General features: G+C 38.0%; 1 protein-coding gene across 1 annotated transcript in view; it reads left to right on the top strand.

Moving 5' to 3' along the window:
- CACNA1A (calcium voltage-gated channel subunit alpha1 A) overlaps positions 1-17,625 on the top strand; it is a 151,158-nt gene that overhangs the window by 70,843 nt on the left and 62,690 nt on the right. Inside the window, exons 22-27 of the mRNA XM_058168527.1 lie at positions 1,527-1,643; positions 2,478-2,543; positions 5,587-5,702; positions 6,157-6,307; positions 8,078-8,205; positions 11,240-11,336. Coding sequence (XP_058024510.1) covers positions 1,527-1,643; positions 2,478-2,543; positions 5,587-5,702; positions 6,157-6,307; positions 8,078-8,205; positions 11,240-11,336 — 675 coding nt within the window. The remainder of the gene's footprint in view (positions 1-1,526; positions 1,644-2,477; positions 2,544-5,586; positions 5,703-6,156; positions 6,308-8,077; positions 8,206-11,239; positions 11,337-17,625) is intronic.

The raw sequence follows: 17,625 nt of genomic DNA, 5'->3' as shown, positions 1-17,625 counted from the left end.
CTGGAAATTCTTAAGGTTCATGAGCAGAATAAACCTCACTTTTCCTCAATAAACATGTATGGCACTTACTCTGCCTGTCTCTCATTCCTTCTGCATGAAGGCCAATTTATGCTGGTCTGGAAGTTTTAATATTTGTGTGACTCCCTTTATATATTGTCATGCTATTCTTACGTCTTGCATAACCACAGAAATCCTATTTCTCAGTGAGTTAAAGATGGAAGAACTTGTTGCTTCTTGAAAATCACACAGAGACACAATATGTAGCAAGCAGATTCTTGAGAAGTAGTAAAGCTTGCCTACATAGGGATTTTCAGCTGAAATACTAGATGTCTTAGAATGTCTACTATGTAACTTGCATGGCAACTCTTTTATCTTTGTTTGAAGTCAAAGTCAGATACATATTGAACATCCACATCACATATGTAGTGTCTGTGTCTTTTTTTGTGTGTACAGTTTTATTGGAAGTTTGTTTGTGTAATAATGGGCTCTGAAGCACCTGTTATAAGGTTACATTTAGTCTTGGGATGTATATTTCATAGAAACCCAGAGGTACATACAACAATATCACATGATGAAGCAACATCATAGAAGTCTTTTGATCTACTAGAATCGGCAGGATTGTCAACCATGATAATAATCACTGAAACTACATTATATATTTCTTTGTATCTAATGTAGCAAAACTAGTTCCCATATGATTAATTTGTGAGCCAGCAAGGGTCCATGATGCATCAAGTAAAGATGTTATTCAAATATTTAACCCTCTCTAGTGGATCTAAAACATAGGTTCTTGAACTTAACCTTCACATTCTTTGAATATTTACAGCTCTCAGTGGCTCTGGGTCAAGTAAAACATGTAAAAATGCATCCCAGAGCTGTATATTCTTTTTTCTACTTTGCCAGAAGCAAAACAAAAAACAAAAAATGTCTACCTTATTTCTTCATTGGCTAACAGATGCATTTTACATCCAGATCGTTATATATTTAATTGCAATTCTCCACTCCTCCCTCAAGTGTCTTTTTCTCAGGACACTTGTCTTGCTTTTGGTTTTCTCCAGGTTTATCTATTCTAAACACATGTAACTTGAAGCCACATGGTAAAACTCTACCTACTTGTATCAAAAAATAATAATAATCGAAGCATTTGGTTGTGGATAATTTCACAAGATGCATATTTGTATTGATGAGCTATCACTGATTTTCCAGTTAGATTATTTGGGGGTTGGAGGTGACCCTCTTTTCTATTATTTTCCTTTATATTTCACTTTGGTCCAAGGACCTTTAGTTGCTAAAAAATCTGGTAAAATAAGATTTAAAAGAATAAAAATACCCAATCAGAACCAATCATAATGTTAACAACTAACCTATGGATTACTCTCTTCCTTTCTTTGCTATTTAATTACCCTTATTAATTTTACTAACCAGTGCAGTGTTGGTTTGAATTTGTTTTTTTAACCAGTTCCTGGATCTTTAGTTTCTGCACCCCATTCTGATCTTGCTTGTGTATTTTTCCTTCATCTCCCCAGAACAACTTCATCAACCTGAGTTTTCTGAGGCTGTTTCGAGCTGCCCGTCTCATTAAGCTGCTCCGACAAGGCTATACCATCCGCATTCTGCTCTGGACCTTTGTCCAATCTTTTAAGGTAATGATCAAAGGTACTGCATTGTTAATTTAAAGTGTTTGGGACAGGGAATAAAAATACAAAGATGTAAAAGCTAAGGACCCAGACTTGGCATCTTTACAACTCTGCCTCTTCCATTTCTATTCAATCTCTAGCTATTAACTGTAACTTTGAAACATGATTTTCATTATGGTGTCAGTGGAATTATATCTCATGAATATTTTTCTAAGAGTTCGTGTTTTTACATAAAAGCAGTTATAGCAAAATTTTTGTAGTCATAGTAGTATGCAACAGGAATTAGTAAAAAAAAAGTAATATACCGTATATACTCGAATATAAGCCGATCCGAGTATAAGCCGAGGTCCCCAATTTTACCCCAAAAACTGGGGTAAACTGGGGACTCGAGTATAAGCCGAGGGTGGGAAATGAGGCACCTACCGGTTGAAACCCTCCTCCCTCAGCTGAGAAGGCTGGCGGCTCCCCGCCCGCCTCTCACTGCACCGGCAGGGCTTCAGTCCGTAAAATGTGAAAAAGGAAAAAAAACTCGAGTATAAGCCGTATATACTCGAGTATAAGCCGAGGGGCTTAAAAAAAAAAAAACTTGAGTATAAGCCGTATAGACCCGAGTATAAGCCGAGGGGACGTTTTTCAGCACAAAAAATGTGCTGAAAAACTCGGCTTATACTCGAGTATATACGGTAGTTAATTATTACTACATTGAACAAAAAAACAGCACTGAGCCTTTGGGAACAACTAAAGTTTGCAAGAAGCAAAGTGTTGATTCCCAGTAAAACCAGTGTGATTGTTTTAAAAAAATAAATTTAGAAAATATATGCTTTTATTTCATTCTATTAGGCCCTTCCATATGTGTGTTTGCTGATTGCAATGCTGTTTTTTATCTACGCCATTATAGGAATGCAGGTAAGGCACTATCTCATGTGGAGTATTGTTATGCTTGCTCTTGGAGGAGTGTGATGGTTTGGGGTTGGTAGCCCAATTGATTTTATTTTAGGCCTTTAGAATTTGAGAGACATCACCCAGTGAGAGGCTGTGCTGCCTTGTGCAAGTGTGGAAAACTCTGAAGAATACAGAATAACAGACTTGGAGGGAACCTTGGCAGTCTTCTAATCAACCCCCTGCTCAAGCAGGAGACCCTATACCATTCCAGACAAATGGCTGTCCAATTTCTTCCTAAAAACCTCCAATGATGGAGCATGCACAACTTCTAGAGGCAAGCCATGTCAAACCTCCAATTAACATGTCCCAAAAAATAAAGTCCAAGGTATCCATCTTCTTTTCAAAGTCTATTTATTAGGTACACATTAAATTGGCAAGGGCTTGGTGTAATTCCAACTCTGGACAGGATCTGAAATTACACCCAGTAAAAGCAAAAGTATGAAACTTCCCCCCTGAGTTAAAATCTCCAATCAATCCTCAGTCCCACAGTCTGGTCACTCCAAACTCCACTTTCGTCCCGCTGCAGGCATCTTCTCTGTTCCCACAGGAAAGGAATGCCATCTAGACATAACATTCGCCCTTTATCTTTACAACTCCCCTTTCAACAGTTGAAAGTGGCGATCCTGAAGTATTATTAACTTCATTTACTTACAAACCTAAAACCGAATTAAAAAAACATACAAAAGCTACAATAAAATGTGGCTACACTTATACCATCTTCGGGGTCAACAAATCCATTCTACTGGTTAATTATTCTCACTGTCCGGAAATTTCTCCTTAATTATATGTTGAATATCTCCTTAATAAGTTTCCATCACTTACTTCTTGTTCTTCCCTCAGTTGCTTTCAAAAATAATTGACCCCCATTTCTTTGTATCAGCTCCTCAAATACCGGAAGACTGCTATCATGTCACCACTACTCCTTCTCTTTATTAGACTAGACATATTGAGTTCCTGCAACTGTTCATCGTATGATTTAGCCTCCGACCCTCTGTTCAACTTTTTGCTCTTCTCTCCACTTTTTCTCTTTTTTCACTTTTTCCTAACATCCTTTTGTTTCATGATGACCAAAACTGAATGCAGTATTCCAAGTGTGGTCTTACCAAAACTGTATAAAGCGGCACTAACCTAATGAATTTGACCTTCATACTGTCCTTCTCTTGATGTAGCCTAGGACTACATTGGCTTTTTGGGAAGTGGTTGTCCATTAGGACTCCTTGAGCCCTCTCACAATTACTGCTTTTGAGCCACATACAGCCTATTCTGTACTATGTATTGGGTTTTTCTTGCCTAAGTGAAAAAAACTTATTTTTCTCACTACTGAATTGCATTTTGATGGTTAGGGCCCAGTGTTTAAGTCTGTCAAGATCTTTCTGGATCTTAAATGCTTCTGAAGTGTTGGCTATTTCCCACAGTTTGATATCATCTTCAAATTTGATGAATTCCCTTTCTATCCCTTCATTTAAATTATTTATGAAGATGTTGAAAAGTACTGGGCCTAAGACAGAGCCTTCGGGTATCCCTCTGCATGCTTCCCTCCATGTAGATGTGGTTCCATTAAGGACTACATGCTGACTGCAGTTTGTCAGCCAGTTACAAATCCATATGGTGATGGTGATGTCTATCCCACATTTTTCTATCCAAGAAGTAGGTAGTGGTCTACTTCATCAAATGACTTACTAAAGAAAGTATACTATGTGAAAATATACTATGTCCAAGCATTTTGCTGGTCCACTAACTTAGTCACCTTGTGAAAGAATGCAGTAAGGTTTGTCTGGCATGATCTGTTTTTGACAAACCCATAATTTTGTGACATTATTAATGAATGACATTATTTATTTATTTATTTTTATTTATTCAAATTTATATACCGCCCTATCTCCCGAAGGACTCAGGGCGGTTCACAGGCAGATAAAAAACATATATATACAAATTAAGAAAACCATTAAGAAAACATATTCAGAAAGCCTAATTATTAAAAATAATATAAATATTAAAACCAATTAAAACCCCTATAAAATTTAAAAATTTAAAATTTAGAAAATTTAAAAAACTAGTCCAGTCCCGCGCAGATAAATAGGTGTGTTTTAAGCTCGCGACGGAAGGTTCGGAGGTCTGGAAGTTGACGGAGTCCTGGGGGGAGTTCGTTCCAGAGAGTGGGAGCCCCCACAGAGAAGGCCCTTCCCCTGGGCGTCGCCAGACGACACTGTCTAGCTGACGGCACCCTGAGGAGTCCCTCTCTGTGAGAGCGCACGGGCCAGTGAGAGGTATCCGGTAGCAGTAGACGGTCCCGTAAGTAGCCCGGCCCTATTATTGCTACAACCATCTCCTTTGCAACATGTTAGTGCTTGCTCCATATATTCTAGTACAGTCTGAAACTACTTAATGTAGTATCTTTTACATTTTAAAGCAATGTTTAAGTAGTGGTATGAAATAGCCTGATTACACATTTAGCCTAAAAATTTTAGCCTAATCATATGATTTCAGGGTTTCATTGGACTATCTTTGGACTAGCATGGCTCCAGATTTAGAACTAGCTCCAATCCTTTTCTATTAGGGAGGAAGGATGGGAAAGACTGAAAGAGAACCTCTGTAGGAAACATCTGCCAGAGTTCCCTACATAGAGAAAGTTCAAAGAGCAGGGTTGCCCTCATTCTTTATACTTGGGAAATCTGTTTTTATTCTTTGACTCAGTGAACTCATCCCAAGAAACACCTGTAGTTCAAACAGGTAAGGTATTCCTCCACTACTACTTTTAATCAGTGGCAAAAGAAGCCATTCTGGCTCTGTTGCAGCTGGCAAAGACTCGTAAAGTGTTTCCCTTGGAACAATAACTTGGTTGCTGATTTACACATTCTTGCTGAAGGAGCACTCCAAGCTTTTATATTCAAGCACTGATTTTTCTGTAAGACAATGGTGCCTACTTTTCCCAAAGTGTTCAATTTTTTTCTCAATTGCATTTGATAATTGCAAGTTTTTAAATCTGTGTATATCTTTGTTTCTGCAGGTTTTTGGCAATATTAGCATTAAACATGATGAGGATATGTCTGAGGATGACTTGCCTGCCATTACTGAGCACAATAATTTTCGCACATTCTTTCAAGCTTTGATGCTTCTTTTTAGGTGAGGCTCAGCCATTGTACTTCACTAGGGAAACCATGTTAAAGTACTGTGATACCAAGAGTCCAAGAAGCGTTCATCTAATGCAAAAATTAATTTATTCTGCTACATAAAGCTTACCTAAATTAATTGTACACTGTACTGGTAGCTCAATGGACAATGTAATGGAAATTATTTCTTAGTTTTAAAAAAAGTAACTGACTTAGTTCTGTATAAGAAAAAAGTTACCACAATTCATCCATTATAATGTTAATTTTGTAATTAACATAGTTTATATTGTTATATTATATAATATATATTATATATATATTATATTCATTTAATACTGCCTGAGCCCACAAGTTTCTGACTTCTGATTACTAGTATCACGCTTGTCCTCAGATGGTGATATGACTGCTCCCTCTATGCTGAGTTTCCAGTGCTCACTATCTGTTCTTATTTCATCTCCCTTTCCCAGAAGTGCCACAGGTGAGGCTTGGCATGAGATCATGCTCTCTTGTCTAAGTGGAAAACTCTGTGATGAAAAAGCAGATCTCAAAGGATATCAGTGTGGCAATGAGTTTGCATACTTCTATTTTGTTTCCTTCATTTTCCTGTGTTCTTTCCTGGTGAGTAAAGGATACACAGAGTACTAAATAGGTAGATACAGCATGTATTTGGGGTATATGTGACTATGAATATTACTGGTTAAAATGTCAGTACACTATCCTAAGATAGCATTTCAAAATGATATAACAAACAGTTGTAAGACAGTCTTTATCCAATATTATGTTTCATAATAGTTTTTAAAAGTCACATATTTCAAATTATTATCAATATACAATTAAAAGAAATAAGGGAGGGAAGGGTAAATCTTCTATATTAGAGTTCCCCAACATTTCCGGCTTGCAGACCGGGGGGGGGGGGAGGGATGACAAGTGTGCATGCGTGCAACTCCATTTCCATCAGCAGCATGCACTTGCACCGGTTGCTCGTGCAAATGGAGCGCACATGCACGGGCTCGCCCGCTGCTCATGCAAATGAGGATGTGTGTGCGCGTACTTGCAGGCTATTTCAGTGCCCAGTTGCAAACCCCTCATGGCTGACTAGTGGGCTATGGACCACAGTTTGTGGACCCATGTTTTATATATTGGTTACTGCAAAGCGAACAGATGTTTTCAAAAACATTTTAAATATCATAGGTGGCAAGGAATACATTCCAAATAGTATCGTAAACATTCACAGTTTATCAAGGAACATATTTTCCTCTTCTCCTGAAATTATATTATCTCAAAGAAAGTGGAATGTTTTTGCTGTTGCAAACATGAGAAGTGAAAAAATGCATTTTCTCTATGATAAAATATGGAAAACCAGTATGGAAAACTAGCATGACAAACATATTTTTATTGAGTAGTAGCTTTCCATTCCTGATGTTAAGCAGAATGAATGTGGAATCAATTCAACAATAGTACTCAACTTTTTAAAAACTGCAGAGGGAAAACAAGTACCAGAAAACTAAAAATGTTTAAGATACTAGTCACATTTTTCTTTTTCTTTTTTTTCATTTCTGATGTCTATCCTTTAAGCACTTCCTCAGCCTTTAAATGCAAAGGGCAACTAATGGATTATATTATGTGCCTGAAAATGTGTTATTTTTAGTGACATTTTCCCAGCTGCCATTACCTCCACTGGATTAATGATAGCCCAATAATCTGGAAGGCATCTAATTGTACCACACTGGCCCTATTAATAATCTTTTGAACTGCCTACTTGCATCTGAAGCAATGCCTCTATTTCTAAAATATTTACATAATTGAGACAAGTATCCAGAAAAATTTTATACTTTAGGCCTAGTTTTTCTTTATGGTTGTTAAGCCCAATTTAGAAGATGCCTTTGATATTAGTTCCTTCTGTTTCTTTATTTTATTCTAGGAACTAATAGGAGAGGCTTTGTGAGCATCTGGAGCAACATAAACTAATCCACTATCTTTGTACAAATTAAGAACTTATTTTTGTTGATGTTCTTCAGTGGGTAGTGATTCTGTACTGGATTCCATATTGTGCTCTCTTCCAAGAAAGTGTATTCTATTTGCTTTACCTGTAATTGCCCTAAAATTCTACCAGGAATCCATATCCACCTTAGTCCTTACTGAGTATTTTTTTTTCCTTGCTTTTATATAAGACTGTTTATATCTGTCTATCTAAAAATGTATAACACTGTGTGTAAGAAAGGGTGTAAAACATATTGTTTAATACTATGTTGTCTCTTCTCGTTAGATGCTTGAGCAGGTTTTCAGGTTCTTGCCAGGCCTCAATGTCAAGAAATAAATTCATCTTTTTTTCCTGGAGTTTCTGGTTATTTTATATTTCTATTTTTCACTACAATTTTGATGTTGCAGATGTTGAACCTTTTCGTGGCTGTCATCATGGATAATTTTGAATATCTGACCCGTGATTCCTCCATTTTGGGGCCCCACCATCTGGATGAGTATGTTCGTGTGTGGGCTGAGTATGACCCTGCTGCCTGGTAAGGACACATCTATCTTACCGCTTCCAGTATGAAACCCAGACCCAAAGTCCATCTGAAGCAAGTGTTTAAGGAAGTGGGTTTGACTGATTCATGATTTGGGATAGACTCCTTAATAAGGAGAACAAAAGCAGGGGGAGGGACAAATTCAATGTGAACAGAAAGGCAGGTACCCCATATCTCAATACCAGTAGAAAAGTGAGCGCTAAAAGTGAGAGCTACAGTTAGACATTGTAAAGACGTGAAAGCCAGTCCAGTTAAGATTATTTTATAACCTGTACACAGGAGGGGCTCTTGGCTGGTAGAAGCTTTTGGACTCTCATTCCAAGATGGAAGGCAGACCAACTAGAGCAAGGAGGTGAAAAGGAGAATAGAATTCTGTTCACAAGGAAGGCTAGGATTTTATCTTGGCTCATTTTAGCAGAGTTGAACTATGGTAGGACTTGATAGGTTACCAGCATTAATTACTGTGTTTTGAGAGAAATATAATTAACTGAGACAGAAGTGGAGCTACTGCCTCCGTTTGCATGCGCTCCATTGTGAGTCACGCATTCTAGCAGAGCTCCAATCACCATGGAGCTGTAGCCCTGCCCTTCTGCCATTCCCATTTCCATTCCTGTTGGCTAATTTTTCTGGGTCTTACTATAAATAACTGACTGAAAGAAACAGATGTGGGAGTTAATCACTGTTTAACATTTCCTTTTTTAATTTTAGGTTTTTGCAGCTGGATTCTGTCAAGTCCACACACACACACACCTGCACTTTAACCCATAATGTTCAAAAGAACATGATATATGTCCCTTTGTGGCCAGGGACATACCCATGCTATTCATTTAATTTGAATTATGGGCTTTATAGCCTTTCCATAGGACAACTCGGTACCATGCTAGCAACATTTGAGCAGAAGAATTAATCTGAATTAAGTCCCTGTTGGTGGCTATGTTTAATTTTCTGCCCACTTTATAATATGTAAACCAAATAAAATTGTTGAGCTACTAGTTTTGCATCCTGCTGAAAACTCAAAAGATACTACATACTGTTGATCAGTCAAGGAAGGATGCTTAGTAGCTCTGTTAGCAATAGATGAGACACTCTTTATTATTTCAGTCTATAAAAATGACTTTGTGTATATGTGTATGTATGTTTATCTGACAGGGCCTGGCTTTCCCTTCTATTGTGCAATTGTTCTTGTAAATTTGTCTATGGTTTGCTGGAGAGGAGCTAGCCACAAGGTTGCTATAAGTAGGCATGGTTAGTAAAGTTGTAATAATTGGCAGCTAACAGAAGATCCACCTAGCATTATCTAGATATTATTTATTATCTGAAAATCTAGTTCCCCTCCCCTATCTGAATACAAGTCACCCTATAGTTATTAATAAAACCAGTGAAAAAAATAAAATATTGAAATAAAAGCCCTTGGCGATAATGATTGATTTTAACATGTTCATTTGGAATTCTGAAAAGACAACTATGTTCCATAAAAGATAAGTGAATTGGTACCCAAGAATCAGAAAAATCTGATAAGTTCTGATTTGATATAAATTTCACTTACATTACCTCTTATTGTCTAAGACTTCTATTACTTCTCAGCTACTTAATATATGAATGTAGACCAAAGAGGGTCAACATGTCACCCTCCAGCTGTTCTTGAAGTCCAGACTCCATAAGCCCTAGCTTGCATGGCCATAGTAAAGGATTATGGAAGCTACTGGTCAACATCTGGAGGGCCACAGATTGCCTATTCCTATTGTAATTTATATATTAGCTCCCTTCCCTTTGCACAAAGTTGATGGGAAGCATCAGTAAAAAAACTGATGTCCTATGGCTCTAAGAAGCCCCTTTCTTCCTACTGCAGCCAATGGGAAAGTTCAGCTCCTTCGTATAAACAGAGGGAAATGGTATTACTTGACTGAAGTGAAGGTCTCTAGCCATTAGTTCTGCTATGTTCTGTGTGTACATAACAGTGTATGTGTTTATTTTGCCCTGTAGCGTCTGCACTAACCCCCGTGTATTCTTCTTGCAGTGGCCGAATTCATTATAAGGATATGTACAGTTTATTACGTGTAATATCTCCCCCCCTGGGCTTAGGCAAGAAATGCCCTCATAGGGTTGCTTGCAAGGTTTGACTTACACTAAAACCTGCTAGCATCAACGGAATGAATGTTGCTTATGGTTTTTTTTTAATATATATCTTTTATATATATATATATATATGTGTGTATGCATATATATATATCCGTACACATACCTATCTATATATTGCACTTTCAAAAGTAATTTAGTAATGTAATTAGCCAACAGAATGCGTGAAATGATGCTGCCACCCAGACCAGTAACGCATGGAGCATATCAATTACCTTGAACCATCTCTGCTTGCTGTTAGCTGGAGCTAGGCCTGGAAGGTTTTATGAGTCTCTCTGTACCCACCACTGCCACTTTCTGCATACTAATACTTCCATCTGGGGAGGACAGAGACTCCATCAACACTCTACCATTTCTCCCTTCCCCACTTCTCTCTCCCCAATTCTTTCCAGCCTTTTTTTCCCCCAACACCTTTTCTTCCTGTAGTCTTCCCTTCTCCTATATTGGCAAAAAGGGGCTTTCTTATCTCTCTCTCTCTCTCTTTCTCCTCTCTTTCTAAGAAAACCTGACTCTGTACTTTTTGATCTACTAAGACTATAAGGATTGTGATCTGCATTAACCTCATAGTGAGCAAGGCAGATGATGACACATGCTTAAGTGAAATCTGAACTCTTGTGACAAGGACACAAACTTTGAATGTGTAGTCCAATATTTGGTGGACCACAATTTGATTACAAACAATCTTTCTACTAAAAGACATCCATGAAGATCAAGCATATTTATACTCCTTGCTGACCACCAGCACAGTAATCTTTTCATTTTTAACTTTTTTTTTCTAATTGATTTTTAATATTTTTTTCTTTGTAATTCTTACTCTCTATTTTTCCGTGTATTTTCTTTTTTTAAAATTATTATTGGTTATTATTGGCTATTTTTTATTTTTTGCTCCCAGGGGCCGGATGACTTTCATGGACATGTATGAGATGCTGAGACATATGTCTCCACCCCTGGGGTTAGGGAAGAAATGCCCTGCCCGTGTTGCTTATAAGGTAGAATATATATATATATGTGTCTGTGTGTATATCTTTTTTTTAAAAGAAACAATAAATATTTCAAGTCAGCTTCATTTTTTAATTATTTTTACTGAGCAGAAAACAAGCCTATAATTTCTTCCCCTTCCTCATTCCAGTTTCTTGAACAATGACAGTGTGTACATTGAGTTCTGTTAGTGTTTCATGTTTCAGAGACTCCATTATGGCCAGTAGGTAAGGGGCAGGTAAAAAAAAAGCAAACCTGAGGTGCATGCTCCTACTCAAATAATTCATTGAAGTGCCATCTAGCAGAAATTGCTTATCATTCCCTTAGAACTCTCCAAATAACCTAAAAATCGAGATTGCTTTAAAATTGCCTAAATCAATATAAATTCCTTAACCCCAACCCCCAATAAATTAAGAATAACAATGAAGAGATAGCAAAAATAGAAACCCATAGAATAAAGTTATAGGACTTTAGAATGCAAAACAAATAAAAACATTAATTAACATTAATATCAATTTGATATTAAAATCTAGTTAATTACACTGTAGTGGCAAGCTATTCAATTCAAATCTTTATTGTCAGTGCACAATGTATGTGCAATGAGATTGGTTGAGCTCCCTCAGTGCATCCCCCCAACACAATACAACTCACAGTGAAGACAGAAAATCTCTAACCCAATAAATCATATTAACAAAACACCCAGCCCTATTGCACCGGTATGAACATGTTACACATTGCGCCGGCCCTGCAGTCCATCATACTACATAGTTATGATGTTATTTCTCATTCAGGAGTTGATCAGCCCACAGATAAAAACTGTTCTTCCGCCTGTTTGTACGGCTGGCTATACCTCTATATCTCCTTCCCGATGGTAGGAGGGTAAAGAAGTGATGACCAGGGTGAGAGTCATCCCTGAGAATTTTCCTCACTCTTCTAAGGTAGCAAGCCCTAACGATCTCATCTAGCTACACAACAAATACAATATGTGAGAATACCTTTGATGTCCAAATAAGAAATTTTGAAGGTAAATATTATCTTCATTATCTTCATAGAACATATCCACATGGAAACCAACCATTTGTAATCTATAAATAAAACTTTACACTATTCTATGTCAGGTTCCCCCATATAAAATCATGCTTCTGTAACTCCCATCTTCTCTGAATGCATAACACATATGCAATAATATTTAGATTTTATCTCTGTCTAAATAAATGTCACACCATTCGTTACAAGTTACAACCCATTTCCAGTACAGTACATTAATTATATGGTGGCAGAGAAACCACATTAGTAGGACAAAAGCAAAATTAGGTGCTTGGTATGCTATGCTCTAGTGATAATATGTTTGTCTTACATTAAGACTGAAAGATTTGAACTGGATCCAGGAGCTGAGTTCGGATTTACTTTCTTAAAGTGCAGAGAAAGTTCAGGAAAGTCCTCTGGACAAATTCTGTTGCAGATCTGAAACTAGTTTGGATCAATATCAGATCCAAATAACAGATCAGAAACAAAGAATAGATTTGTTTCCCAACCAGCCCCCCCGACCTCACTCATACACACACATTAGAATTTAGTAAGTATTTGTGCATATTCCAATTGAGAGTAAAAATTCAATTGCCTCTCCAAGGCACCTAGCATAGCCCAATAGTTTGAGATACACATCATGATTTTTCATGATTTTTAATCTTCACTATGTTTGAAAACAGCAAGAAAATGCAAATAAAGGACCAAGAAGGTCATTCTCCTTATTGATTGTTTCCTGTCAGGTGATAAAACTAAACATTTTAATTGTTTATTTCCTCATGGCTGGTGGTAATGTGAAATTCCACAGCCCTTGAAGTAAACAGAAAAGTAGGCAGACATTAAATTCCTACATTAACTGCCAAGCCTTATTCTGCTTCAGTAAAAACTTGGTGAGTGGTTCTTTCCTTATTGTAGGAATGATGTGAGACCAATTTAAGGAAAACAACTTTTTGGCTAGAAAAATAACTATCCCTAATGAACTAGGGGAGGGGATAGGAGAAGAATTTTGATAGTTGGCTAGCCAGTATTTTAGCCTTTTGGCAAAATGTGGCTTTACTACTTTAGTGCACTGCCTGGCCAACCCTCTGTCTGAGATCAGCTGCTTATTGAAGATAGAGAAAGGACAGACTGTTCCAAACCTTTCCTTAGCCTAGACTGAAAATCTGGAACAAATAGGAGCAGAAAAAAGCTTGTCAGGAAACAGCTAACAGATCAGGTGCTGGGGAGGCTATTTTTAAATTAAACAAATTTACTGCTAGACATGGGTCCAGTGAAAGATTCATAAATATGGCAATGGGTTTAGTGCTCTTTGCAGTTAAAAATAGCTGAGATAACAGCTGACAGTGGGGAGTGGTTGCTCATAAATGAAGGTGAATATACATGTCCCAGGATAACATTGCAGGATCCAATTTGGGTCAGTCACCAGGACCAGAGGTTTTGTCTTCTGAGCTTTCCGAGTCGTGGCGGCGCCCATCTTCAAGGAACTTCTCTCTAGCAGTGTGTGTCCTCAGTGTAGTAGGAGAGCTTCCCATTTTGTTTTGCAACTACCACCCTTGTCTGTCAGCTGTCTTAACTTGGAGTTTAGCACACTTCTGGAAGAATGCTAAATTGTCATTTCAATGTAAAACAAAAAAAAGGTGACATGTCTTATGTAGACATTGTAGCTACTTTCACTTGTTTTTCAGGCTAATTGTTAGAAATGGATAGTCGGTTCTTTATCTTCCAGAGCTGCAGTTGCAGAAGCAGACAGAGGGAGAAGCCAGCTTTTTACCTGACTCTGGTGGACTCTCTTTCTACCTTTGTCTCTGACAAAGCTGATCCATTTAACTGGTGACTTGTCAAGCGATAAGCTGCCTTTTCCAGATTCTCCTGTAAATAAATACCTGATAAATAAATATTAATACATTTCACATGAATAGCTTTCAGGTGCAATAGGAATGTTGTATTCTGAAGTGGCAGGGAGAAAACTATATTTCTCAAGGTTGACTCAGCCTTCCATCTTTCTGAGGTCAGTAAAATGAGGACCCAGATTGTTGGGGGCAATATGCTGATTCTGTAAACCGCTTAGAGCTGTAAAGCACTATGAAGCAGTATATAAATCTAAGTGCTATTGCTATTGCTATTTTTTCTATTTCTCAATGTAGTATCTCTCACTTCCCTACTGCTCAGCTTCTGTTTTGTCTGATGCAGTTCTCCAAGCAAGGAAATAACCAGAAAAGTAGTGGATAGCTCAGTTTGAATGAACCAGATTTTCCTGCAGCCTGTAGCAGAATTACCCAGAAGGGAGGATTATGCCAGTTCACGGCCCAAGCAGTGAAGTGGCCTAGAGATGAAGATACTCACTTCCCACTCAGAAAGTTGAGAGTTCAATCCTTGGCAGCAACAGATGTTTCTCTATCAAGGTGCAAAGAGAAGACATTTGCTGCAAACCCTACATAGGTGTCAGGAACAGCATCCGGCCAGTAAACGCTCAGCTCCATTCGGTCACCCCGACTCCACCCTGAAGAAAGAGATTACAGAGTTGTTAAAAACATGCTAGTTCATGGCCTCAATAAAAATGATGGTGTAAGGAGAAAAGGGAAAATTCTACTTTAAAACGAAAGCTAAAAATAAATAACAATCTGTCTCAATTGCAGGATATAATTAGATGAAAATAGTGCTATTAGGCTAGGTCATATTAAAACCCAGGTATATGTATGACATAATTCCAGTCAGGATCAACTTCCACACTTGTTATTTGCATTAGAAGAAAAGTTGCTATTATGGCCCTCCCCAGCAATACATACATAAATATATACCTCAGTTAAAAATATGAATAACACTGTTCAATTTGACCCTGGCATGTTTAATAAATGCTTATTCTGAACATTTAGCACTGAAGTGTCTTTAATCAATATGCAGTTAGAATCCAAGCCAGTTTGCATGTTTTTATCGTCAAGTTCCATACTCTAAAAAGACTTAATTTTTCTCTACTTTAAACTACACAACACTGTAGAACAATAGGATAAACAAAAATCACTTCAAGTATCCAGATGGCACAAGCTGGCTATGCAATTGAAGAGTTAAACAATAATGTAAGAAAGAACACTATGGAAAAAAGGGCAATAAAATTGTGAAAAATTATATACACCAGTATTCCTTCAAACCCTCACTTAGAGCAATTTCCCCAAACTTGGCAGTCTCCAGATGTTTGGTCAATCTGCAAAATTCTCTAGCTAGCATCACCCTTAGAATCCTGGAAAGTGATGCCCACACATCTGGAGAACATCCCATGCACTCTCTTTGTTAGTTCATCCTGTATAATTGAGGATTAACAAGGAAATTGGCACCATGTCAGATGAATTTCAGGTATTAATTTGCTTGACCTGAGAAATTTTCTGTCTACGAGAACATAACCTTATGAGAAGGCCTTTACTATTAACAAGAAACAATTACTCCTTTTTCTGCCCCCCTTTCTCTGCTTTCATGCCTCTTCCTCTGTCAATACAGTTCCGTCACAATTTTTTCCTTCTGTTCCTCAGTATTTCCATAGTCTAACCCTAATCCTCTGCACAATTCAGTAACTGATCCAAAGTGTGTCTTTTTTCTCTCCCAATTCCCAATTCAGCAACCAGAGTTCTTGTGACATTTTCCATGTGTGTGAGTGAGACAGAGAGAAAGATCTTTCCTTCACCTCATCCATTGGATTTCTGTTACTGATTCATGGCCTAGCTATTGAAATGTTCACTCTCACTTGAATGGAAAGGGCTTTTCTCTACCTTTGTTAGCCAGAGATACAGTGAGTTGATTGAGGTGCAGTGCAATCTGAGACTATGAAAATTATGTAGCAAATATGCCACTATATGATGGAATGACACAGGAGAAGGCAATCACATGAATTCAAGCAAGAACACTAAGGAAATTATGAAATGCTTCAAAATGATATTCAAGTAGAGTCAAAAATCTGTGAATGAGGTTCTTGAACAGATGAACTGTAGCAGTTTTTAATGTTGGGCTATGTATCCAAGGATTCTGATTTAAATAGTAATAAAAAGTGTATTATTGCGTCAATCCCTACACTTAAAAGTTTTATGACATAATCTGAGTGTTGAGGCTGGGGGCAAAATTGTTGCCTTGTTCAGTTGTTTTATTAAGGAAGGAGTCATGCAGGAAAAATTACTCTGTCCAATTATGCTAGGGCCATTTGGTTGCAAATAGTTATACAGTCCTCCGGATGCAATTGCATATCTCCCATATGGTTCCTACATTTCTGAATTACTATGCAGAAGCATAGTAGAAATGTAAAACTATCCTTAACTGCCTCTCGCTATTGAATTAAACATGCCAAATCTTTCGGCCTCTTGGTAGATTGATTCTCCTATGATTGGTTTGAGCTAAGAAATAAAAGAGATTGTTGCTCTTCCCGTTTGTCCTATAGAGGGCATCATCCACCTCACGATGGCACAACTTCCTGGAGCTAATAGGGTTCACAAGTACATTTGCCTCTACCTGTGGCCATGCCTAGAGAGTAGAGTGATTGGTCTGATGGAATTCTTTAATAGTCCATTCAATATACATCATATTTAGAAAATGTTGTTTTTTAGTTTTCTTTATACCTACCCAGCATCTCCTTTCCCCTTTCCACCTCCTATAACTACTTGCCTACTAAAAGGTGGGGCAAGTGAAAGGCAATGGGGTTGGGTGGTATATTTTCTGCACTCTTGCTAATCTGCCTCCAGCCTAGACACAGGGAACCAGGAACTAGAAGGTATATCTGTCTATTCCTGGCACTCCTTTGTAACTGTGGGAATGTAGTACTAGATGGTTCATGACACTCAGTGTCACTAGAGACCACAGCACTTGTACCAGCCATTAGGTTCCATTAACCCTAAAGACCCACAAGATGCAACCTCTTCCATTCCTAAGTGCTGAGTTCCATCCCGTTGCCCTCCACTTTTCTACAGGGCAGGGCGGGGACACAGTCACCGAGCCCACTTCTTCGAACTCAACGAATGGAGGTTTCTGAGGGCAACAGCTTGGAAGAGGGCCAACATTCCATCCCTCAGGGCAGCTTTCCATTTTGGCTCCAGCACCTTCTGGGTGGATGTCTGAGGTGGGGGTGAGTAATAAATCTCCCATTTGCTCCAACTCAGTTATCCAGGGAAGAAACCCAAGACATTAGAGTTAAGGGGCAGATCTAGATCCTTTCTAATTCAAGGGTGGAAATCCTCCAACAATTTGTTTGGATTTATCATGATTCCCCCCTCTTCCTGTTAGAGATAACTTTTAGACCTA

Source organism: Ahaetulla prasina, chromosome 2, assembly GCF_028640845.1.
Source record: "Ahaetulla prasina isolate Xishuangbanna chromosome 2, ASM2864084v1, whole genome shotgun sequence".
Lineage (NCBI taxonomy): Eukaryota > Metazoa > Chordata > Lepidosauria > Squamata > Colubridae > Ahaetulla > Ahaetulla prasina.
The sequence above is the reverse complement of the archived record's forward strand: the minus strand, read 5'-3'. Positions and strand labels throughout refer to the sequence as shown.